Consider the following 24,144-nt stretch of genomic DNA (forward strand, 5'->3'; position numbering starts at 1 on the left):
TACATGCGTTGTCCCTTTAAGAAGCTACGTCAGTCAGGGTCTTAACAAGTTCTCCAACTAAAAACTATAAAAGTCCAGGAAATTTGGAGCTTTTCTTTAGCCTAATAATTACTAGGGCATTAAGTATGACTAAATAGTCATTCATAGTTTGTATTTAGGGAATTTGAGCAACAATTTTAAATGGTAATTATCAATAACCTTCCGGGCGACCAAACGTCCGGCGACCAAAAGACCGGCGACCAATCGACCGTGTACCCCCTGTTCCATGTTTTTCAATTTTGTGATTAGATTTCCAAGTTCTTGTTATTTTCTAAAGATTCCTAACTTAAAAATTAGTTTGGTTATAGCACTCCATTCCAAGTCCTTGACTGCTTCCCTGCATTTGGGTCTTACACAAACATTCCACGTTGGACGTCGCACCCGAGACGGAACAAAACGAGTTAACAAAGAACCTTAAAATGCCCCAAAACCAACAGGAAGTAACATGGAAATGGGAAATTCCGGTCCGTGGGCCGCATGTTTGACACCACTGACCTAAATAGTAGTCGATACATTGGAAAATCAATGACACTTAGAGCTCCCATTCTCAAAAACAACAACAAAAAACGATTCATCAGCAATTGGTCGATTATGGTCACCTGACACCGGCTACTTCCTGGGAGTAATCTTGTCGAGTCCGGGCCAGGCGAGGATGTGGTAACGAGGCAAGGTGCCTTCCATGAGCCTTTCCATCCACAAGCCTAAGCGGTCCAGTTTGTGGTGGATCTGGAGGGTCCACGTGCTGCGAGAGCGGGCCGATTTGCGCGGGGGCGGATCCTTGCGAAGAGCCCCCCGCCCCCTTTTCGCCGCCTCGTCCTCTGCCGTCTTGGCGTCCGGGTCTTCTCCGGTGTATACTGGCTTGAAGAGGCAGAAGTACCTTTTGTGGCCGTTGAGCGCTAGCACGTAGCCGGCGTAGTCGGCGTGGTCGTCGGCGTCTTCGTCCCCGCGGCCGTAGATCTGCGCGGCGTCCTGGGCGCCGTCCAGCAACGTGCGCATCCACTCGCCGTGTTTGTCCGTATTCAGGAAGGAGAAATGGAGCGTCGGACTCCTGGAAAACAAAGGTGTTATTAATGTTATTAATCCTAATTGGATTGGATTGGATTGGATCGGATAGGATAACTTTATTCATCCCGTATTCGGGAAATTTCGTTGTCACAGTAGCAATAGGGTGAGAATACAGACACAGAAAAATACATTTTAGACATAAATAGATAGGTAATAAGTAAGTTAATAAATAAATACATTAATATATAAAAAAATAAGCGTGTTGCTGAAATATATATATATATATATATATATATATATATATATATATATATATATATATATATATATATATATTTACATATACATATATATATACATATACACACATATATACATATACACACATATATACATATATACACATATATATACATATACACACATATATACATATATATACATATATATATGTATGTATATATGTATATATATACGTATAAATATATATACATATATATAAATATTATATATATATACATATATATATATAAATATTATATATATATATACATATATATATACATACACATATATATATACACACATATATATACATATATATACATATATATATACATATATATATATATATATATTTGTATATATATACATATATATACACATATATATGTATATATATACGTATATACATATTTACGTATATATATAAATATATACATATATATGTGTATATATGTATATATACGTATATATACATATATACGTATATACATACATATATATTTATACATATATACGTATATACATATATATGTATATATATATACACGTATATACACATATATACGTATATATATATATACACACACACATACACACACATATACATATATATATAATGAGGATCAAGTGGTTGAGATGAGATGAATTTTGAAGCTACCCCGTGAAAGAGTAGACCTCTTTGGCAAACTTGCTGAGCAGAATGTTCTCCGAGGTATCGGCGAGCACCAGCACGATGTTCATGTGCCCCGGTCTCAACCTGACCAGGTTGCTGATGTAGGTGATGTCGGTCAACTCCGTCACCTCCACAAACTTCTTCCTGGGAGGCCGACTCAATGTAAAGTTAAAGTCAAGTCATGTCAAAAGTCAAAAAGTCAAAAGGCTCTACAGTGGTACCTCGACATACGAGTGCCCCGACATACGAGCAATTTGAGATACGAGTACAATTTGGAGCAAATATTTATCTTGAGATACGAGACACATTTTGATATAAAACAAAATCAGAATTAAGTTTAGTGTAAGGTTAGATTAAACCATTTTTTGAGTGTATAACATAATAGCAATTATTTATTATTATTATAACAACTTTTATTGCACAGAAGGGATTATGTGTCATGCTAATGTAAATTAACCCGGAGTTAACGTATTTTCACAACTATAAGGCGCACATAAAAGTCTTGAATTTTCTCCAAAATCGACAGGGCGCCTTATAATCCAGTGCGCTTTATATATGGACCAATACTAAAATTGTTATCACGATAAAATAAAATAAATCAGTCGATAGGATACACCATCCTATACAGCTCTCACAACTACGGAAAGCAGCACCCGACTACTATTTTCCCCGTAGAAAAAGTACTGCACAGTGACTGCTGGGATATATACTTCTTTTGTCAATACACCCAATGGATTGTGGCCTGGACATCGACATCAACACAGCTTTACGAAGCATGGAAGGCAGCGTTGGAATAGTTACGCTAGCTACTAGCTAGCTACTATTTGCGAATGGATTGTGGCCGCCTGGACGAACGTATTAAACTCAGCGTTTTCGATGACTCATTTGGACAATTGTTCAATTCGGACACAGAAAATGAGGACTTTGATGGATTTGTGGGTGATGATTCCGTGAGTACATTGTAAAATGGCTAAATAAAGTACAAGCGAACTCAGTTTTGCTTCCGTTGCCTTTTTAAAAACGTGTTTTTAGCGTGTGGGTGTAGCGTGCAAGAACTATATATCCCGGCAGTCACTGCGCACCGGAAACCGGAAATAGAGTCTGGGGCTGCTTCCGGTAGCCAGCGCGATTGCGGTTCGATATTCATATATAATATATATGCGTCTAAAAAAACGGTGCATCCTTTGTGTGTTTAAAATTAAGAAATACCACTCGTTAAAAATATGATGCGCCATATAGTCGTGAAAATACGGTATACTTTTTTTCCCCTCACGCCTCGAATAGAGAACCAAAGTATTTACCTTGATGCGGTGCCGCTTCCTGTTTTTATTCCATCTTTGGCTTTAGGTTTTGGGGCGTTTTCGTCACTTGAGTCACTGAAGAGACCCCCACAACCCCCCCAAAAAGATGGGATGATGAGTGATGTAGCTTTAAGGCACAGTCAAGCTCACCTGAATGCTTGGATGACCACTGTTCCAAAGAGGATGAAGAGGGCCGAGAAGATGAGGGACAACAAAGGCATCATCTCACGCCTGGAAATCAAAAAATAAAATAAATAAATAAATAAAAACAATCAGCACTGAGAGCCCAATTTTTGTTTCATAAAAACAATCCAATGTGATGAATAAAGATACCATGCTTTGGTTTTTAATGGCTTTTTTGCTGGGCATTTTTGCTTTGTTGTGCAAATTTAGTTTGAGTAGTGGAAATATTGGTTCATAACTGAGGATAATTCATAACTCATTCACATAGTAGATTTTTTTTTTCTCAACTGGAAAGGTTGGCATTGAGTGTTTTTATTGGTTATTTATCTGTTCACTTGTTTGTTTGTTGTTGCTATTTGTGCACTTTATTTACGTTGTTAACTACTTATTATGCTGACTGCTTATTTATTAGTATTATTGTTATTTATTGATTATTTGTTTGTTGTTGTTATTTGTGCACTTCCCTACTTATTTATTGATTGATTACTATTGTTATTATTGATTGATGATTTATTTGTTTGTTGTTATTATTGTTGTCTTATTTATGTTGTTGACTTCTTATTATGCTGACTACTTATTTATTTATTGATTACTATTGTTATTATTGATTGATGATTTATTTGTTTGTTGTTATTATTGTTGTCTTATTTATGTTGTTGACTTCTTATTATGCTGACTACTTATTTATTGATAACTATTATTGTTATTATTGATTGATGACATATTTGTGACTATTTATTTATTACTTATTATTGATTGATGATATATTTGAGACTATTTATTTATTACTTATTGTTGATTGATGACATATTTGTGACTATTTATTTATTACTTATTATTGATTGATGATATATTTGAGACTATTTATTTATTACTTATTATTGATTGATGATATATTTGTTTGTTTGTTGTTATTTGAGCACTTCCCTACTTGTTTATGTTGTTGACTACTAGTGACATTGATTACTCATTTATTGATTCTTTATTAATATTATTTATTGATTATTTATGTTTCTGTTGTTTGTTGGTTCTTTGTGCACCTCCCTACTTATTTATGTTGTTGACTACTTATTATTCTGACTACTTTTATGACTTATGATTTATGTATTATTCTTAAGTTATTAATTATTTGTTTGTTGTTGTTGTTTGTGCACTTTGTGGTGAAGCTTTAAATGTCATTATGCTTGTATAATGACAATAAAAGCATTCAATTCAATGTTTTGATGCCATTGACGGCAGTAGTCCAATCAAAATTGACTCCATGGATAGTTAATTCCAAAATTTGTGATCAATTTATAATGGCTAATTTTACCCACCAGTTATTGTGCAGAATGTCATCCATGACTTCGGAGAGGTAACCATAAAATGCGTAGATCCATTGGATAACAAACATCTACAGACAGAAAACACCAAGTGTGAACAAAAAATGTATAAATGGATATTTCAGTCAAATTTCAACTTCTCTGCTGATCTGGAGCTGCCAAACGAATTTAACGACATACAGATGCAAACTCGTTATTAAGCTCCGGCAGCACGGCGTCATGGATGAGGATTGACGGGTCCTTCTGGAGTCGCTCCAACTCTTCCACCAGGCGCTGCTTATCATCTTCACTGCCGTTCCAAGTGGTCACGGGCTTGAAAAAGGCTTGCCCGGCAGAATTGCGCCTCTCCAGGATCACCACCTGCGTAAATCACACTCACCGTCAGCAAATCCCGCCCCCGGGGAGACTTTTTGCACGGCAACACGCTCGTAACATAACATAAACAAAATTAAAAGAACTTGGATTACGATGCAGACCCACTCAAAAATACATTTAATCTAACCTTACACTAAACTTAATTCTAATTTTGTTTTAAATTTTGATACCTTTCTTCTCCCGGGTTGGCTCTATTGGCCCCGGTACGCGGTCGATTGGTCGCCGGTCTTTTGGTCGCCGGTTTTTTGGTCGCCGATCTTTTGGTCGCCGATCTTTTGGTCGCCCGGAAGGTAAGTGATAATGACCATTTAAATCGTTGCTCAAATTCCCTAAATACAAACTGCGAATTACTATTTAGTCATACTTGATGCCCTAGTAATTATTAGGCTAAAGAAAAGCTCCAAATTTCCCGGACTTTTATTGTTTTTAGTTGGAGAACTTGTTAAGACCCTGCCTGACGTAGCTTCTTAAAGGGACGACGCATGTACATACAAACTCTTATGCACTCACACGTCGGCTCAGTGAAACTGCTCCTGGCCATTGTTGGCTTTTATTGATGCGTAGACCGTGTTGTTTTTCAAGATAAAATGCAGGGTGTAACATTTTCTTTTGTCTTCCCTTCAAAATATTCCCAAAATGATGCACACAAATGTCCTCCCAATAGGATAACGCACGACCACTTGCCAACGAGAAGTAGCATATACTCCTCTCGTATTAGCGATCGCTCCGCCATTCGCACTGACTAACAGGAAAAAACACTGAAAAAATGCAACGCTCCCCCGGTACTCGGACGTTTCGTCGAAAGACGTTTGGTCCCCGGACGTTTGGTCAGGAAGTGGCGCCGCTTCAAGGTAAATACTTTGGTTCTCTATTCGAGGCGTGAGGGAAAAAAATAATAACTCTGGGTTAATTTACATTAGCACAACACATAATCCCTTCTGTGCAATAAAAGTTGTTATAATAATAAATAATTGCTATTATGTTAGACACTCAAAAAATTGTTTAATCTAACTTTACACTAAACTTAATTCTAATTTTGATACCTTTGTTCTCCCGGGTTGGCTCTATTTGCCCCGCCTCCACAAATATCCTCACAAACGCACGACCACTCGCCAACGAAAAGTAGTATATACTCTCGTAACTCTCGTATTAGCGATAGCTACGCCACTCGTATCTCAAATTGCTCATAGGTCGGGGCACTCGTATGTCGAGGTACCATTGTAAATATGTCCTGCGTTGCATTTGTACGGTTTATTATCGCTTAATAAGGGTAATTGGCCGAGGTTGACAGGTATGGATTTGATTGGACTAACGTACCCGAGGTGGCAGCGATGCCTGCGCGCTCTCCTTGCCGGTCCTCAGGATGCTACAAAGCGGTTGCTGTAGTTGTTGGTAAACATACGCAAATCTCACGACTTCCCTGGTGTTGCTGGAGGCGAAAGACAAAAAGGCGCGGTTCCTTGAAGAAAAGCTCTCGTCGTCACCGGTAATCAGCAGCACGCAGTATCTGATGGGGTGTCGGGAGAAAAAAAATAATGGATAGTGAGATGTATCGCATTTGACGGCATGGGAATAGGGCGAATCGCTTACTTCCTTCTTCTGTGGAACTGCTTCACGGGACAGAGCTCGTCGAAGAGTTTTTGATTGACCAGTCTCGGCGCCAGGAGGAATTTATTGTTCGACATGAACTCGTCGATAATCTGCTTTTTCATTCCTTTGGTCTGCAGAGAACAACGACAATTGTTTTGTATCCATTGCTGGAGCCCCCCAAAAAACACACTGCCTTCTTTAGGGCATAAAGGGGGCGTGGCTTGGAAGACTACAACTACAAATTGTGCTAAAAAAACAAGATTTTATGGCAATGGTGCATGCGGAGAAGCTAGCTCGTTTCGGTACTCGGACGATTCGCCGAAAGACGTTTCGCCGAAGGACGTTTGGCCGACGGACAGTTCGCCGAACGGACGTTTCGCCGAAACGCTCGCCCCTCCCCCAGATCGTGTGTGTACATATTTTTCAACCTCGGCCCGCGGGCCATATAAATAATGGGAAATTATTTAAAATTAAACTAGAAGTAAAAGTGTGTTCCATGGCATCTTCAGGTATTGTTCTCTAAGCCGTCTAGTCTGTCCAAGGCACTTAGAATTTCACATAAGTCTTCTAGTGTTGTTTTTTCTCAGTGTCAGACATCAATCCCCAGCTTTGATAAATTACATTGCGTGTCCAAATGGCTACTACTTTAAACGCAAGGATAAAATAAAAAATATAAAAAATTGGCAGCACATTGTAGTACGTACTTGTATTTAGAAATGATGTCCAGCGGGGGGCAGTACATGTCCTTGTTATTCCTAAATGAATGTTATCTGTAACGGGCCGTATATAGCCCGCGGCCGAGGTTGAAAAAGATGTACACACACGATCCGGGGGCGGGACGAGCATTTCGGCCAAACGTCCGTCGGCCAAACGTCCGTCGGCCAAACGTCCGTCGGCGAAACGTCTTTCGGCGAATCGTCCGGTCACGCTCGTTTCCCTGTTAGCTTGTTTCCATGGCCACATCTCGGAATTACAAGAAGCTTAGTTTGTGGTTTTTAATGCGTTTCCTCGGGATTGCGCAACCGCAAAAAACATAAAGACATGTTTGTAAACATACCTGTCAACGAATACATTTTTCCCATTTTATACGTTTTTTGATCATTTCAAATTGTGTACACCGTATAACAACTTTTGTAGTGGATTTTTTTAAAGTGCATTTTTGTGAAACTGATCTCGTTGTACCCATTTTGGCTCTAATCCGGATCGTCTTGGTCACTGGTAGCAGACGAAAATGTCATTGTCGACTGCTAATCTTGTCATGCCTTAAGGTTAAGGTTGATATTGCATTTGTATGTTTTTTAATCGCTTAATAAGGGGAATTGCCATCATTAATAAGGGGAGCAATTGGCTGAGATTGACAGATATGAATTATTTACCTGTATGATGTCAGCCGGGTTGTCCGTGTTCTCTTTGAAAACCAGCATGGTCGGGGCGTAACTGTTGATATTAAACCGCCTCTGGAGGTTGCTGGTCTCGGCGAGGCCCTGGTCTACGTAGCCAAACTGCATGTAGTCTTTGTACGCGAAAGCTGTCAGCTATGAAAAAGGCCAAAGAGGGAAACAATTAAAGACATTGGAGCGGGAAATGCAATTGGAAAATCGATGCTAGGCCCACTTTATAGAGTAACGGGACGACAGGCACTTGGTCAAACAGCAGAACGTGTGGCTTGTTGACTTCATGCCAACTATTCAAGAACTGCTGGTTGTTCTTGTCGTTCACCTAATAAGAAAACATAGGTTTGGGGTATTCTGGGTTTTTGGTTATTGGGGATGCACAGTAATTCCTCGATTATCGCAGTTAATGTAGACCAGACATGGCCGCGATAAATGAAAAACCGCGAAGTAGGGTCACCCCTATTTATTTATTTATTTTAAAAAATGTATATATATATATTTTTTAAATTTATTTATTTATTTTTCTTTTCTATTTATTTATTTTTATTTAGCTATTTATTTATTATTTTTTTGTATTTATTTATTTATGTATTTATTTTTATTCATTTTTATTTTTTTATTTTTTTTATTTATTTTTTAATTATTTGTATTATTTTAAATATTCATTTTTTTTTTTTTTTTTACTTCTGTGCTGAGTTCTAGTAGCAAGCGGAGGACAGGGGCGTGGCTTCCACTTGCGAGTTTCAGCGTCGATTTTCACATTTTTATGAACTTATAAAAAAAAATTGCTCCCATAAAAACATGATGCAGTGAAACTGCGATAATCGAGGGATTACAGTACATTTTCTTCTGCATTAGCATTGTGTTGGAAAGGAGCTCTTTACCCTCTCGACCAGTCTCTGCGGAAGAAGGTCCTCCACGAATAGCATCAGGTGCTCCTTTGCCACCGCGTAATGGAAGAAAGTCACTTTGCCATTGACAACTCCGAGTATGGACGGAGTACGATGAGCGCCCAGGTGATTGGCTAATCGTCTTTCGTAGCCGACGTCCACCACGCCGATTCCAACACCTGTGCAGATGATATGTGAGTCAATAGGTTCTGAAGACAGGGGTTAGCATTAGACCTCTGCAAGAGTATAGGATGCTAATTCATGTGGTAGACCAGGAGTGTCAGACTTGGTTCGCGGGCCGCGTTAACGTCAACTCGATTTCATGTGGGCTGGACCATTTTAGATATAATTTTTTAAAATTTAGATTTTTTTTAAATAAATGGATTAAAAGAACTGGATTAAAAGCCCTGAATATTCAGTTTTTATAGATCTAAAACAATGTTTATTTTAGCTTTTTAAAAAATATATTTTTAGATTTTACAAAATGATTTTGAACTAAAAAAACTAAAAAAAAAGATTAAAAAATTACAATTATTGATTTAAAAGGGGGGAAATCAGGAAATGTAATATACATCTATACTCTTCATTTTAATTTGATCCTAAAACAGAAAGTCGGCACTCATGATTTACTTTCCCGGGCCACACAAAATGATGCGGCGGGCCAGATTTGGCCCCCGGGCCGCCACTTTGACACGTGTGGTAGACAAAATAAAAAATAAAATAAATAAATAAGCGCTGGGTAAAAGCTTTTGCATAAATTATGTAAACTTACTCAACTGCTTTAAGGAACTAGTACATTTTCTTGTGTTATAATGTTTACAACACAATTTTTTCCTTAATTAATAAACACATTGGTCTATTATGCAAAAAAATGAAAAAACGTAGGCAACCTGCCAGGTGAGTGGTTAGCGCGTTGGCCTCACAGCTCTTGGGTCCTGAGTTTGAATCCAGGTTGGTCTACCTGTGTGGAGTTTGCATGTTCTCCTGCGTGGGTTTTCTCCGGGTACTCCGGTTTCCTCCCACATTCCAAAAACATGCATGGTAGGCTGATTGGACACTCTAAATTGCCCCTAGCTATGATTGGTTGTCTATCTCCTTGTGCCCTGCGATTGGCTGGCCACCGATTCAGGGTGTCCCCTGGCTCTGGCCCCTAGTCAGCTGGGATGGGCTCCAGCACCCCCCGCAACCCTAATGAGGGTAAAGCGGTTCAGAAAATGAATGTAAAAAAGATTCCCTGTGTGAATGGATTTAAAAGATATACCTCCTCTCCTCCAAACACAAAAAATAAAGAATCAACGCAGGAAGTGTGTCAGTCAATATGCTCGAAAATGAACAACTTTGCGCCATGGTGTTTTTGGCAAAGATAAATAAAGCCTTCTTTTTCATTTGTTGTTTAAATCCATACCTAGCGCTTCCATTTCCTGCACCACCTCTTTCCACACCGGCTCGATGTGGATGCAGTTGAAGCACCAGTCGGAGGTGATCTTGATCAGGTACGGTCTCTTGAAACTGTCGGGTACCACGTCGATCACGTACTGATTAAAGCCGAGCGAGTGCTTGCTGTCGCTAAAGTCGCGCTGGGTTCTGCTGTTGAACGGGAAGAAGAACTCTTCGAAGTTAAAGTTGTCGCGACGCGGGCTGGCGTAGCGGCCGCCGCCGTACGGATGAGCGTCATCCGTCTGTCCATAGCGGTCATAGTTGGCCCGTTTTTCAACGCTGGATAGAATCTAGAGAATGGAGAGTTTTATTGGTTATCTTTTACAACATGTCATGAATCCTTATTTACTACGGATATTTCCTTAGTTTAAAATCTCCAAACAATTAAAAACAATTATTACAACAGCCACTTTAAACAAATTATAAGCATAATATAACTACATGTTTAAGTCTAATTCCATTTCGATGGGGGTTGTAAAATATTTTCTTCAAACTAATATTCATCATTACTTTCGGGTTTACCCCCTAAATAAGTGTGTACAGTTTTCCCTCGATTATCGCGACTTCACTCCACGATTTTTTTCTGCTATTATTTGAAAAAATAAAAAAATAAAAAATAATATATATATACATATATATGTATATATATATATATATATATATATATATATATATATATATATATATATAATATTAAATAATTCCAAATTGTCTGTTAGCTTCCTTTCATTGCTTTTCCCCCTGGTTGCACTACTTCCAGATGTGTGTTTTCATATTGAAGCATTTAACCAATCACATTTCAGCCATTATTTGTTGCCAGGGTCAGAAATCTGCCTCAAGGCCTTCACAATCTGCAGGCACTGCTGCATTAAACAAGCGTCGACAAGACTGTTGCTTTAACCAATCAGATTTCGATTTGGTGACACCAAGGCCTTCTTGCGGGCATAGGGATACGTCATTGCCTTGTTGCAGGCGTAGGCATATGTCATCGCTTTCACCAACTATGATTGGCTAGTGATAGAGTAGGCGGGCCAAAGACAGAGTGAGCCAGCCAGAGTGAGCAAACTCAACCCACAATGGCCGACGGAGGAAAACAAATGGATTTGGTTGCAGATTTGCTGGCAAAGCCATTTTCAAGACGGACTTTTCAAGAAAAAAAAGCTGGACATCATTAAGAAAGGTCGGACACCTCCAAAGCAAGCAAGCCTGTCGCAACCGGGAACGAACATTTTCACCACTAAATCGAATCAAAACGTTTGCCAGAAATACGACAGGACAGGCTCGACTTTCAGCATTAGCTTTGATGGCCATAGAAAAGGAGGAGGAAAGAAAGGAGGATGGATATTGTGCACAGTTAAAAATGATTTTTGGTGAGTAAAATATGGCTATATTCCGAAATAATATTTCAATTGTATGAGGTTATTATTGATGATTTTTTATGTGTCGCAGCTGTAGCTGCAGTAGAGGTTTTATAGCCATAAAATAGTTTTTGATTCGATGAAGGCACTACGAGAAAATGCACGGACCGCCACTGATATATATATTTACCATGTCTTGTTTACATGAACCGCGATATTCGAGGAATTACTGTACCTACTTTTCAGCGTTTGTTTACCTCGTATGATTTGGTAATCCTGATGAACATATCCTCAGCTCCAGAATTTTTGTTTTTGTCAGGATGCCTTAAAAAGAACATATTATTACACGTGACCGGACGTTTGGTCGCCGGACGTTTGGTCGCCGGACGTTTGGTCGCCGGACGTTTGGTCGCCGGACGTTTGGTCGCCGGACGTTTGGTCGCCGGACGTTTGGTCACCCGGACGTTTGGTCGCCCGGGTGAATATAATTTTGAGAGCTGGTTTCAACAGTAGATATTTAGATATTAAACTCTCTCTCTCATTAATATAATTTTGAGAGCTGGTTTCAACAGTAAACTCTCTGTCATGTTGTCAAACGTCCGGCGACCAAATGTCCGGGCGACCAAACGTCCGAGTACCTTATTACATGGTGGCTAACGAGCCTGCGCCGTGAGTGTTTTAAAGTCACTGACCATTCTCTAGCCAGACGTTTGTACACTTTCTTAATCTCGGCCTGGCTTGCAGCTCGAGTGACACCCAACGTTTTGTAAGGGTCCATCTCCGCTCCGCCGTGAGTCGCCGCTAACTCCAGTGCAGAAAGGACCACCATGATAGCTAGTGGCAGAGACATCTTCAACTCTGTCATTATACTGTTACCTAAACACAAGAGCACATGGTGAAGATGTTGAAAAAAAAAATGGATTCTGTGATTAATCACTACCATATTTTCTCGCATATAAGCCGTATTTGCAACTCAAAGAAATGATGACGGCATCAAGGGTATGTGTTAGGGTTATCATTATTATAAATTTGCTTGCAATGAAGAACGCTTTGCTTTGATAGAAATATTAGTCATTATATATATATATATATATATATATATATATATATATATATATATATATATATATATATATATATATGTGCTTGCAATGAAGAATGATTTGCTTTACTTAGTTTATTAACATTTTAAAAGTCTATTTTAGTACATCTGCTTGCACGCAATTGCGCACTACTCTCGTCTTCTCCGCGCACAGCAAATCATATGGCGTGCACAAAATAAAATCCATTTTCCCCCCATGATGGCGCCGTTGACGCGGCAGCAAGTGGCAGTAGCTCTGTCCACTCTTATGTTTTTCGTGTTTTGCAGCCCTTCTATCTTTTTTTAATTACATTTTAATATTTCTTAATACATTCCTTTTTACTTTACTGTGCAAATAGAAGAACAAGCGGTGAAATCGGGTGAGAACTGTCTAAATCTGCTGTGTGTGTGGTTGTGTGCGTGCGTGCGTGAGTGTGTGTGTGTCTAATATGTGTGATCGTTTGTCTTCAACCTACACAATGGACTATAAATGGAAAATAGCCCTCGGCTACAATCTTACATATATATGTTCATTAACATGAATATAAATATGTTCAGTAATATGTGCTATCCCTTATTAAATAAATCAAAGCAAAATCATGGAAAAATATTGCATATAAATGGAAACTTGACTATCTCAAGTGACACGTTCAGCAGACAAGTCATTTGAACGAGAATGAGAAGTGAAAAGGACAGATGTGTAAAATAAGGTAAAATTTAAGTCGGATTTGTGCATATTCTAATGGCATTTATGAAGATGTTTTATTCATAGATATTTTTTCATTCATTTTCGGAACCGCTTTATCCACTTTATCACTCGCGGGGGGTGCTGGAGCCTATCCCTGCTGACTTAGGCCCAGGGGCGGGGACACCCTGAATTGTTGGCCAGCCAATCGCAGCGCACAAGGAGACAAACAACCATTCATGCTCACAATCATACCTAGGGGCAATTTTAGAGTGTCCAATCAGTCTAAAATGGATCTTTTAAGGGATGTGGGAGGAAAACGGAGTACTCAGAGAAAACCCACGCAGACCCAGGGAGAATATGCAAATTCAACACAGGTGGACCGACCTGGATTTGAACCCAGGACCCCAGAGCTGTGAGGCCGACGCGCGAACCATTCATCTGCCGGGCCGCCCATTCATAGATATTAATCATTACATTTTATTATTACTAAATCATGTATGTGTAGTAGACATGCACCTGCTTATGGCAGGTGTGATACTGGTGTGTGCTCAGGGAGGTTGTCTTTCTGCCCACACAAACAAAAAATTAGAGGGAACATTGGCTGTGACACGTATTGAAAGCTATGACACGTATTGAAACATTCTTTTTTACTTAAGATTATTTCACAATGGCTATTTTGATTATTTTGTCCTTCCAAAAATCGCAATAAATGTCTGAAAGTATCAATCGGGATATAATTTAATCGTGACCTCTGAATCGTCATACGACTGGTATCGCCAAATATGAGGCAATAGCACACATCATGTCACCATCAAATGAATTATCACCAAAACCAAAAGCTGCTCCTCTAGAAAAACATCCATATTTTGGCAAATATGATAATTTTTAAAATGAAACCGAGGATAAAAAGTATGACAGCAAGCTAAAAAGGCGTTTGACATGTGTCTGCTGTTACAGACACGCATTACACTTTTTGAAATGACATTGCAAGCCATTATTTTATGATCTTATACGAATTGGCAATGATCGCATGCTGATAGCACAAAAATACATTTTATAGAGACAATATCTCATCCTATCCGATCCCAAATGACGTGACATGCTATGATTCTACCCGTGAGTAAATGCACAGACAGATATTTGATTGTAATGGCGTTTTAAGGCAGAAATGAGCTGTTTCGCTGTAAATTTAAATCAGGGTACCTGAAGCAGTAATCAACCGGCACTACGCCACATTTTTACGGCAGGTGTCGATGTTCGTCACGGACTTGATGGAGATGGACGACGACGATGAAAAGGTGCGTTTGACATCAACTCCTTCCTAACTGATTTTGGGTAAAGATTTAATTTACAACCCAGCAATAAGCGAAAATACTTTATGTTTATGTACTTTAAAACAAATGCGATGCCCTGCTTCCCGAACGGCAACGAGCGTTCGCGGTCTTAACCAATCAAGGACATCCATTTTCAACAATTCCCCCAAGTTGGCCAATCACAAGCCAGAATGATATAAACAAGGAAGTGGCATTTTTATCGGCCAAAATGAAGCCGCACAGAAATAGTATGGGTGTTCTCTTTAAAATACGATTTGGGGGAACACGACGGTGTAGAATACAACAGAGAGAAATGTACTGTTAAGGAGTAAGTAATTTAATAAGTAAAATATATAAAACATTAACACAGAGGCGCCAATACAAGGGAGAATGAACATAAAAACCATGTCATCTCTACCCAGAAATATGCAATAGACAATTTGTTGACTGCTTACAAACTAATTTTAGTTTTTTTCCAGCATCCAGCCCACATTAATGCGGTTTGTTATGAACCCAACCTGTTCGTCCAAAATTAGACGTGTTCAAATAAATTTCAACGGAAAAACTCACTTAGGCTACGGAAAATGTCTGACGTAAGATGGCGTCCAGATACTGGCTGCGTCTTTAGAGAGCTACGCGTTCATATATTCTATCTATGCCTCAAATTTGGTGACCTCATTCAAAATAGCGCCACAACCCGAAAACCAGGAAGTCCGAGCTTTAAACGAGACAACAAATAGCCATAAATCCTTCACTTTTCTTGTGTTTTGTTAATCTTTTGAATCAAAGTTTAATTTAAACATTAATGTACTACTGAATGGGGAATGGAGGATTGTCACAAGAAGATTCTTCGGCGTTACAGGATAAATATCGTCACAAGTTTGGATCCATCAAGCCTCTACGACCGTCTTCTCGATAAGGGCATTTTCACCTCGGATATGATCGAGAAAATCAAGGTATGAAAATAACTATTATGCGAAGAATTCTGAAAAGTTTAGAACTATGGAAGAAAAGGGAAATTGGTTAACTTTGGAGTCCATGTCGCGTTGAGGAGCTTCTCCATATTGGGGTTCACCTAAACCAGGGGTAGGGAACCTATGGCTCGGGAGCCATATGTGGCTCTTTCCATGGGGACATATGGCTCTCCACTAACCTGTGAGGTAAAATATGGAAATCATTGGTGAGAGAACTGAGTCCCGAACATACTAATAAGAGCGTCACTGCGGTGTCGACACTACCTGTACCCCTACTTTAATCATAATTTTGTTTTTATTACTCTTCTACATGCATGACATCATTGATACTGATTTATTAGCCACAGCATAACAATGTTGTCAAAAGAATTCAGAGACTTTTTGTACGTTAAAAGTGATGAAATGACAAAAAAATATATAAAATCACACTTTCATATATTTTTACTTTTCAATTCCGAGAATGGCTCTCAAGAAATAACATTAGAAAATATGATTTTTTTATGGCTCTCTCTCTCAAAAAGGTTCCCGACCCCTGACCTAAACCAAGGTGTCCTGTCTTAACAGAATTCTGGAACAAGACGGGACCAAGCCAGGCAACTGGCACGGGACCTCGAGACCCGTGGGAGTCTGGCCTTCCCCCTCTTTTTGGAATGTCTGGAGGATTCAGAGCACCACAGTTTGGCAAAGCTTCTCCAAAATGGAGGACTTCAAGTTCAAGACCTGAAGTCCAACACCCTCATTCACCCTCTTGTCAGGACTCGTCCACTTTGTAAGTTTTTTTGCACTCACTAAAGTCCAATTCGTCACTCTGTCAAAAAAAGCTGACAACTTTTTTTGTGCAGCTCCTGTACTGGATTTGCAGCAGCAATTAAGGACTGATCTAACAGGGACTCTAACACTATGTAAGTGAATGCACGCCGTTGGCTTCAACATTTGTGTCAATAGCCTATTAATACACATATGCTTGTGCAACAGCGCCTAATTCGGAGAACTTTAGAGTTCAGGACCAGGCCAGAACCCGTATGCAAGGCAGGAATCGTCGGGACAGCCTTCAAGTAAACACCGATTAGTTCTGAACTTGAATATACAGACGCTCCCCTACTTACGAACATTCAACTTACGAACAACGGTACATACGAACATGTCTGCAAATTGCGTTTAAGTCGAAAAATGTTCGTAAGTCCAATTTTGTATTTTTTTCCGAGTAGTGCTTCTTTCCGCCGCTAATACGCCTGGCGGTGTGAGGGCTCAGCTCACCCAGCATCTACCTTCTTCTTCGTTGCAATGCGGAAGTGCGTGAACGTATCTCCAGTGTGCAAAGAACCTTTTTCATTTGTATCATTAAATATCTCATGCATCCATTATTGAATATGGTTGGTAAAAAGCGAAAGGCTTCTATTGAGGGAGTTGCAAGGAAGAGGCAAGCCATTTCATTTGAAACGAGTGGCAATAATAACGAAGCTTGATGCGCGTGAGAGTGGTGAGCGTTGCACATATATACAACTTGAATCGTTCGACCGTCAGTACCATTTATAAACAGAAAGATCGAGCAGTAGGACCCAAATATTGAACGTTGCACAAAGTTTGCAAATCAATTGAATGATGCCATACAGTGCTACCACATCATTTATGATGAAAAAAAGAAGAAAACTGTGCAATCGTCGTTAGATCGCTTCTTTCGGCCAGTTTCTAATACATAAATCTCTCTCTCTCTCTCTCTCTCTCTCTCTCTCTCTCTCTCTCTCTCTCTCTCTCTCTCTCTATACAGTACTGTACATATTCTCTCCATTTTATTAAATGTTTTTTTCAGTACAAACCAATGCGTGTTACTTATACAAGCCTTAAACATACAAATGCACTTATATAAACCTTCAATATACTTATATAGGCCTTAAACATAAATTATAATACAAAATATAGCACTGAATCAACTTACAAACAAATTCAACTTATGAACAATCGCTCGGAACCTAACTCGTTCGTAAGTAGGGGAGCGTCTGTATTAAGAGTTACCTTTCACCAAAGACAAATAGTATTACATTTTTTATGAATACACAATTTGCCGTTACACACAGCTCTACAAAATGGATGCCAATCCATGTGGACGTTGCCTCATCATCAACAACGTGGATTTTAAGCCTCAGAGCGACCTGAGTAATCGCAACGGGTCCAACATAGACTGCGACAAGTTGGAGAGGCGGTTTAAAGCGCTTAACTTTCTGGTGGAAGTGAAAACCAACCTCAAACAACGGGTACGAATCCCCTTTTGTTCGTTGGTGGGGCTTTACTTCAGGGTGGGATGTTAACGCTTCTCGCCACTCGGTTACAGGGGATCAAACACGAACTGTCTGAGTTATCCAAGAAAGACCATTCTTCCTACGACTGCTGCGTCGTCGTCATTCTTTCGCATGGGACGGAGGTAAGACTCTGTCTTTATTGAGATTATACAAGTAAAATAAGATCAAGCTTCACCTTAGAGTGCACACATAATAAGTAGTCATAAAAATGTATTACAATTATATACAATAAAAATTAAATTGGGTAGTAAAGTGACTAAAGTGGTTAGCAGCACATTATAGCGGTAGCTATGTTTTTTTAGTGCAACTATTATTGAAGTGCAACATGAAAATTTGTAGTGCTAAGACTGAAGTAAATGTTTCAAAACTTGACTTATTAATACACATTTGGAAGTTATGATATTTGATAGAGTGATGTATAATGGGGGGGGTTAGGAGTATGTACAGTAATCAAGACCCAGTTTAACATTGCTCAGAAATGAACTTAAATGCCCACTATCAGGTGTCTACTCAATTTTATAGGTTGGATTTTTGTGGGCCACAGGCCCTGGCTGTTTTATATGTGAAATAAACCAAAAAAGCGCAAAAAAATAAGTTTTAATCTCATTTTGTTGAGCTGAAAACTACAAGTGTTATTGAATAACGCCATAATACCATTTAGTTTCATTACTGTGCCGGCCAGCATTTTCTGTGTTTGTTTGTTTGTTTTTGCCAAAAAAATTAATCATTTTATCGGAAAATGGTTCATACGTGTCGCGTAGGAAATTGGAACAACACAATCCTTGACAATATAATATAATATAGTTTTTTTCCGTCCGTTCGAGGGATGAATTTAGTGAATTGGACACATACAAGAAAGTAGAGCAGCTGGTAAATCGTGTTATTCTGTTGTTTTATTCTGAATATTTTCCTCAAGAATACTTTGAAAATGTGACAAATGACATGGCCAGTTGCGGGTTGCATTTTTTTGGGGCTAGCTGCCGTAGTCAATGGCATTGGAAGCAAAACAAAGGCTTTAACCATTGTTTTCCTGGCCGGCATCGTTGAAAGCGCAGTAAAAAAAGTCCCTGTTTGAATTAGAGATGATTAGATTTTCAATCCCAAGGGTTTTCTCATAGAGTCAAAGGTCTTAAATGTAAGATATTTACCATTTTGAACGATGTGTTGATTTCAGGTGAGTCACAACCGCTTTCCCGGTGCCGTTTATGGTGTAGACGGCCAATACGTTCCAGTGCAGCACATCACCAACTACCTCAACGGGAAACACTGTCCCTCTCTGCAGGGGAAACCCAAACTTTTCTTCATCCAGGCCTGTGGAGGAGGTATCAAATTACACAGGAACTTTAGTCATTTATTCATTTTCCGTACCTCTTATCCTCACAAGGGTTCTGCGTGTGCTGGAGCCTATCCCAGCCCACTATGGGCAGACTATTTAGAGTACTTAAGCAGGCTAGCGTCAATGTTTTTCGTGACCGGACGTTTCGTCGAAAGACATTTGGTCCCCGGACGTTTGGTCGACCGGACGTTTGGTCGACCGGACGTTTGGTCGACCGGACGTTTGGTCGACCGGACGTTTGGTCGACCGGACGTTTGGTCGACCGGACGTTTGGTCGACCGGACGTTTGGTCGACCGGACGTTTGGTCGACCGGACGTTTGGTCGACCGGACGTTTGGTCGACCGGACGTTTGGTCGACCGGACGTTTGGTCGACCGGACGTTTGGTCGACCGGACGTTTGGTCGACCGGACGTTTGGTCGACCGGACGTTTGGTCGACCGGACGTTTGGTCGACCGGACGTTTGGTCGACCGGACGTTTGGTCGACCGGACGTTTGGTCGACCGGACGTTTGGTCGACCGGACGTTTGGTCGACCGGACGTTTGGTCGACCGGACGTTTGGTCGACCGGACGTTTGGTCGACCGGACGTTTGGTCGACCGGACGTTTGGTCGACCGGACGTTTGGTCGACCGGACGTTTGGTCGACCGGACGTTTGGTCGACCGGACGTTTGGTCGACCGGACGTTTGGTCGACCGGACGTTTGGTCGACCGGACGTTTGGTCGACCGGACGTTTGGTCGACCGGACGTTTGGTCGACCGGACGTTTGGTCGACCGGACGTTTGGTCGACCGGACGTTTGGTCGACCGGACGTTTGGTCGACCGGACGTTTGGTCGACCGGACGTTTGGTCGACCGGACGTTTGGTCGACCGGACGTTTGGTCGACCGGACGTTTGGTCGACCGGACGTTTGGTCGACCGGACGTTTGGTCGACCGGACGTTTGGTCGACCGGACGTTTGGTCGACCGGACGTTTGGTCGACCGGACGTTTGGTCGACCGGACGTTTGGTCGACCGGACGTTTGGTCGACCGGACGTTTGGTCGACCGGACGTTTGGTCGACCGGACGTTTGGTCGACCGGACGTTTGGTCGACCGGACGTTTGGTCGACCGGACGTTTGGTCGACCGGACGTTTGGTCGACCGGACGTTTGGTCGACCGGACGTTTGGTCGACCGGACGTTTGGTCGACCGGACGTTTGGTCGACCGGACGTTTGGTCGACCGGACGTTTGGTCGACCGGACGTTTGGTCGACCGGACGTTTGGTCGACCGGACGTTTGGTCGACCGGACGTTTGGTCGACCGGACGTTTGGTCGACCGGACGTTTGGTCGACCGGACGTTTGGTCGACCGGACGTTTGGTCGACCGGACGTTTGGTCGACCGGACGTTTGGTCGACCGGACGTTTGGTCGACCGGACGTTTGGTCGACCGGACGTTTGGTCGACCGGACGTTTGGTCGACCGGACGTTTGGTCGACCGGACGTTTGGTCGACCGGACGTTTGGTCGACCGGACGTTTGGTCGACCGGACGTTTGGTCGACCGGACGTTTGGTCGACCGGACGTTTGGTCGACCGGACGTTTGGTCGACCGGACGTTTGGTCGACCGGACGTTTGGTCGACCGGACGTTTGGTCGACCGGACGTTTGGTCGACCGGACGTTTGGTCGACCGGACGTTTGGTCGACCGGACGTTTGGTCGACCGGACGTTTGGTCGACCGGACGTTTGGTCGACCGGACGTTTGGTCGACCGGACGTTTGGTCGACCGGACGTTTGGTCGACCGGACGTTTGGTCGACCGGACGTTTGGTCGACCGGACGTTTGGTCGACCGGACGTTTGGTCGACCGGACGTTTGGTCGACCGGACGTTTGGTCGACCGGACGTTTGGTCGACCGGACGTTTGGTCGACCGGACGTTTGGTCGACCGGACGTTTGGTCGACCGGACGTTTGGTCGACCGGACGTTTGGTCGACCGGACGTTTGGTCGACCGGACGTTTGGTCGACCGGACGTCCGGTCGACCAAACGTCCGGTCGACCGGACGTTTGGTCGACCGGACGTTTGGTCGACCGGACGTTTGGTCGACCGGACGTTTGGTCGACCGGACGTTTGGTCGACCGGACGTTTGGTCGCCGGGTTCGCTCGCTGTCAAATTTTGATATTAGATATTTAGATATTAAACTCACTCTTTCTCTCTCTCTCTCATGATTATAATTTTGAGAGCTGGTTTCAACAGTAACAACCCGGCGACCAAACGTCCGGTCGACCAGACGTCCGGTCGACCAGACGTCCGGTCGACCAAACGTCCGGGGACCAAACGTCTGTCGACGAAACGTCCGAGTACCATGTTTTTGGGACGTGGGAGGAAACCGGAGTACCTAAAGAAAATTCGACCAGGGATCGAACCCTCGATCTCAGAACTGTGAAGCTGAAGCGCTAACCACTGGGTCACCGCGCTGCCCATTGAACTCAATATTTCTGTCGTATTTGGATGGAAAATGATTTCCACATCAGAAAATGACGCCAAACAGGGAAATAGAACCTTCGTAAATTACAGTAATCCCTCAAATATCGCGGTTAATGTAGACCAGACATGGCCGCGATAATCGAAAAATCGCGTAGTATGGTCACCCCTACTATAACTACCTTTTTTTTTCTTCAGTGCTGAGTCTTAGTAGCAAGAGTGGATTCCGCTTATGAGTTTCAGCGTGGATTTTTACATTTTTATGAACTTAAAAAAAAAATAATTAAAAATAATTATTACCAGGGAAAAAAATGTGAAAAAGTGAACTCGCGAAAAAGTAAAGTCGCGATAATCGAGGGAAGACTAAGTAAAATTATTTTTTTCAGAAGCATAAATCCTCCCAGCATCGGGCAGCCAATGAGTTATCTCATTCAACGATAGCGGAAGCTAAATTCAGTTTCTGTCACCGAGATGAAAGAGACAGCGGATGCGAGGTGCCGTCTGACGAGGTGGAGGAATCGTCCATGGGCGGAGCGGATGACCAAACGGACGCCATCCCCTCGTCCTCGAGCAGCGACTCACTAAGCACGTCGGATGAACCCGACGCCGGCGCCACTCTACCCACTCCTAGTGACATTCTCGTGTCTTACTCCACTTTCCCGGGTACGCCTCCATTTCAGATATTTGGGAATGAAAGAAACGCTATTTGAATTTTGACCGATGGATCCCACTCAGGTTACGTGTCTTGGAGGGATCCGCAATCGGGCTCCTGGTACATTGAGACGCTGGACCGCATCCTTGAGGAAAATGCTGCCACAGATGATTTAGTCACCATGTTAATGATGGTGAGGAAATGTTCAGATAACACTGGTCTATAAAATTTAGAGATAAAAATGGCTAATTCGTACTTGCTGCGATGACATGGATTGGAAAATAAAAGATGACAGTGGTACCTCTACTTACAAAATGAACTGGTTTCATAACTTGGATTTTTCGTAAGTAGAGCAGTATTTTATATAAAAATTCTCCAACTCATTCCGCGGTCCTCAAAAAAAAAAGAGAACGTGATTTATTTATGTATTAAAATGAATGAGAAGCATGCAAAAACATTTTCTATTCTTGTAGGAGTTCAGTGCAGTGCAGAAAGCTAACGTTAGCACATGAACTCTTGCATAAAATCTCATTCGAAACAACTTTAAATTACAAATTCAAAACAATTTAGCATTACCGTATTTTCACGACTATATGGCTCATCGTATTTTTAGCCGCAGTGTCAGTAACGAGTGCTATTTCTGTATTTTAAACACACAAAGGACGCACCGTTTTTTTAGACGCATATATATTACATATGAATATTGAACCGCAATAGCGCTGGCTACCGGAAGCAGCCCCAGACTCTATTTCCGGTTTCCGGTGCGCAGTGACTGCTGGGATGTATAGTTCTTGCACGCTACACCCACACGCTAAAAACACGTTTTTAAAAAGGCAACGGAAGCAAAACTGAGTTCAGTTGTACTTTATTTAGCCATTTTACAACTTACTCACGTCATCATCGCCCACAAATCCATCAAAGTCCTCATTTTCTGTGTCCGAATTGAACAATTGTCCAAATTAGTCATCGAAAACGCTGAGTTTTATACGTTGGTCAAGGCGGCCACAATCCATTCGCAAATAGTAGCCAGTTAGTAGCTAGCGTAACTATTCCAGGGCTGTGTTCCATGCTTCGCAAGGCTGTGTTGATGCCAATCGCCAGGCCACAATCCATTCGCAAATAGTAACTATCTAGTAGCTAGCGTAACTAGCCCGGCGCTGTCTGCCACCCTTCGTCAAGCTGTGCTGATGTCGAGCCCCAATACATTGGGTGTTTTGACAAAATAACTACATATCCCAGCAGTCACTGCGCAGTACTTTTTCTACGGGGAAAATAGTAGAGTCGGGGGCTGCTTGCCGTAGTTGTGAGAGCTGTAGAGGATGGTGTACCCTATCGACTGATTTATTTTATTTTATCGTGATAACAATTTTAGTATTGGTCCATATATAAAGCGCACTGGATTATAAGGCGCCCTGTCTATTTTGGAGGTAATTTAAGACTTTTATGTGCGCCTTATAGTCGTGGAAATACGGCAAATAGAACTTGC

General features: G+C 41.5%; 2 protein-coding genes across 5 annotated transcripts in view; one reads left to right on the forward strand and one right to left on the reverse strand.

Annotated features, from left to right (window-relative positions):
* Positions 1–15,065, reverse strand: dnajc16 (DnaJ (Hsp40) homolog, subfamily C, member 16). 2 transcript variants are annotated; one of them, XM_077613567.1, is made up of 15 exons: positions 14,825–15,065; positions 12,545–12,728; positions 12,110–12,176; positions 10,463–10,784; positions 9,052–9,236; positions 8,388–8,492; positions 8,150–8,308; positions 6,774–6,904; positions 6,501–6,690; positions 4,989–5,168; positions 4,803–4,879; positions 3,454–3,534; positions 3,304–3,378; positions 1,988–2,146; positions 1–1,087 (listed from the first exon to the last, which is right to left on the reverse strand). In XM_077613567.1, exons 2-15 carry the CDS (start codon positions 12,715–12,717, stop codon positions 649–651), a joined length of 2,343 nt encoding a protein of 780 aa, XP_077469693.1. In that variant the 5' UTR covers positions 12,718–12,728; positions 14,825–15,065; the 3' UTR covers positions 1–648. The 2 variants fall into 2 exon arrangements, with proteins under 2 accessions (XP_077469693.1, XP_077469685.1); XM_077613559.1 differs by having other exon boundaries at positions 1,988–2,158.
* Positions 14,716–24,144, forward strand: part of casp9 (caspase 9, apoptosis-related cysteine peptidase) — a 10,184-nt gene continuing 755 nt past the window's right edge. Inside the window, exons 1-11 of one of the 3 annotated variants that reach the window (XM_077613585.1) lie at positions 14,716–14,737; positions 14,820–14,919; positions 15,797–15,890; positions 16,473–16,677; positions 16,751–16,810; positions 16,884–16,963; positions 17,984–18,160; positions 18,238–18,327; positions 19,380–19,527; positions 22,478–22,669; positions 22,742–22,851. In XM_077613585.1, coding sequence (XP_077469711.1) covers positions 14,912–14,919; positions 15,797–15,890; positions 16,473–16,677; positions 16,751–16,810; positions 16,884–16,963; positions 17,984–18,160; positions 18,238–18,327; positions 19,380–19,527; positions 22,478–22,669; positions 22,742–22,851 — 1,164 coding nt within the window. In that variant the 5' untranslated portion in view covers positions 14,716–14,737; positions 14,820–14,911. Of the gene's footprint in view, positions 14,738–14,819; positions 14,920–15,531; positions 15,891–16,472; positions 16,678–16,750; positions 16,811–16,883; positions 16,964–17,983; positions 18,161–18,237; positions 18,328–19,379; positions 19,528–22,477; positions 22,670–22,741; positions 22,852–24,144 lie in introns of those variants that run through there. The other 2 variants (XM_077613590.1, XM_077613579.1) reach the window with 2 other exon arrangements.

Source organism: Stigmatopora argus, chromosome 1 (genome assembly GCF_051989625.1).
Source record: "Stigmatopora argus isolate UIUO_Sarg chromosome 1, RoL_Sarg_1.0, whole genome shotgun sequence".
In the NCBI taxonomy this organism is placed as follows: Eukaryota; Metazoa; Chordata; class Actinopteri; order Syngnathiformes; family Syngnathidae; genus Stigmatopora; species Stigmatopora argus.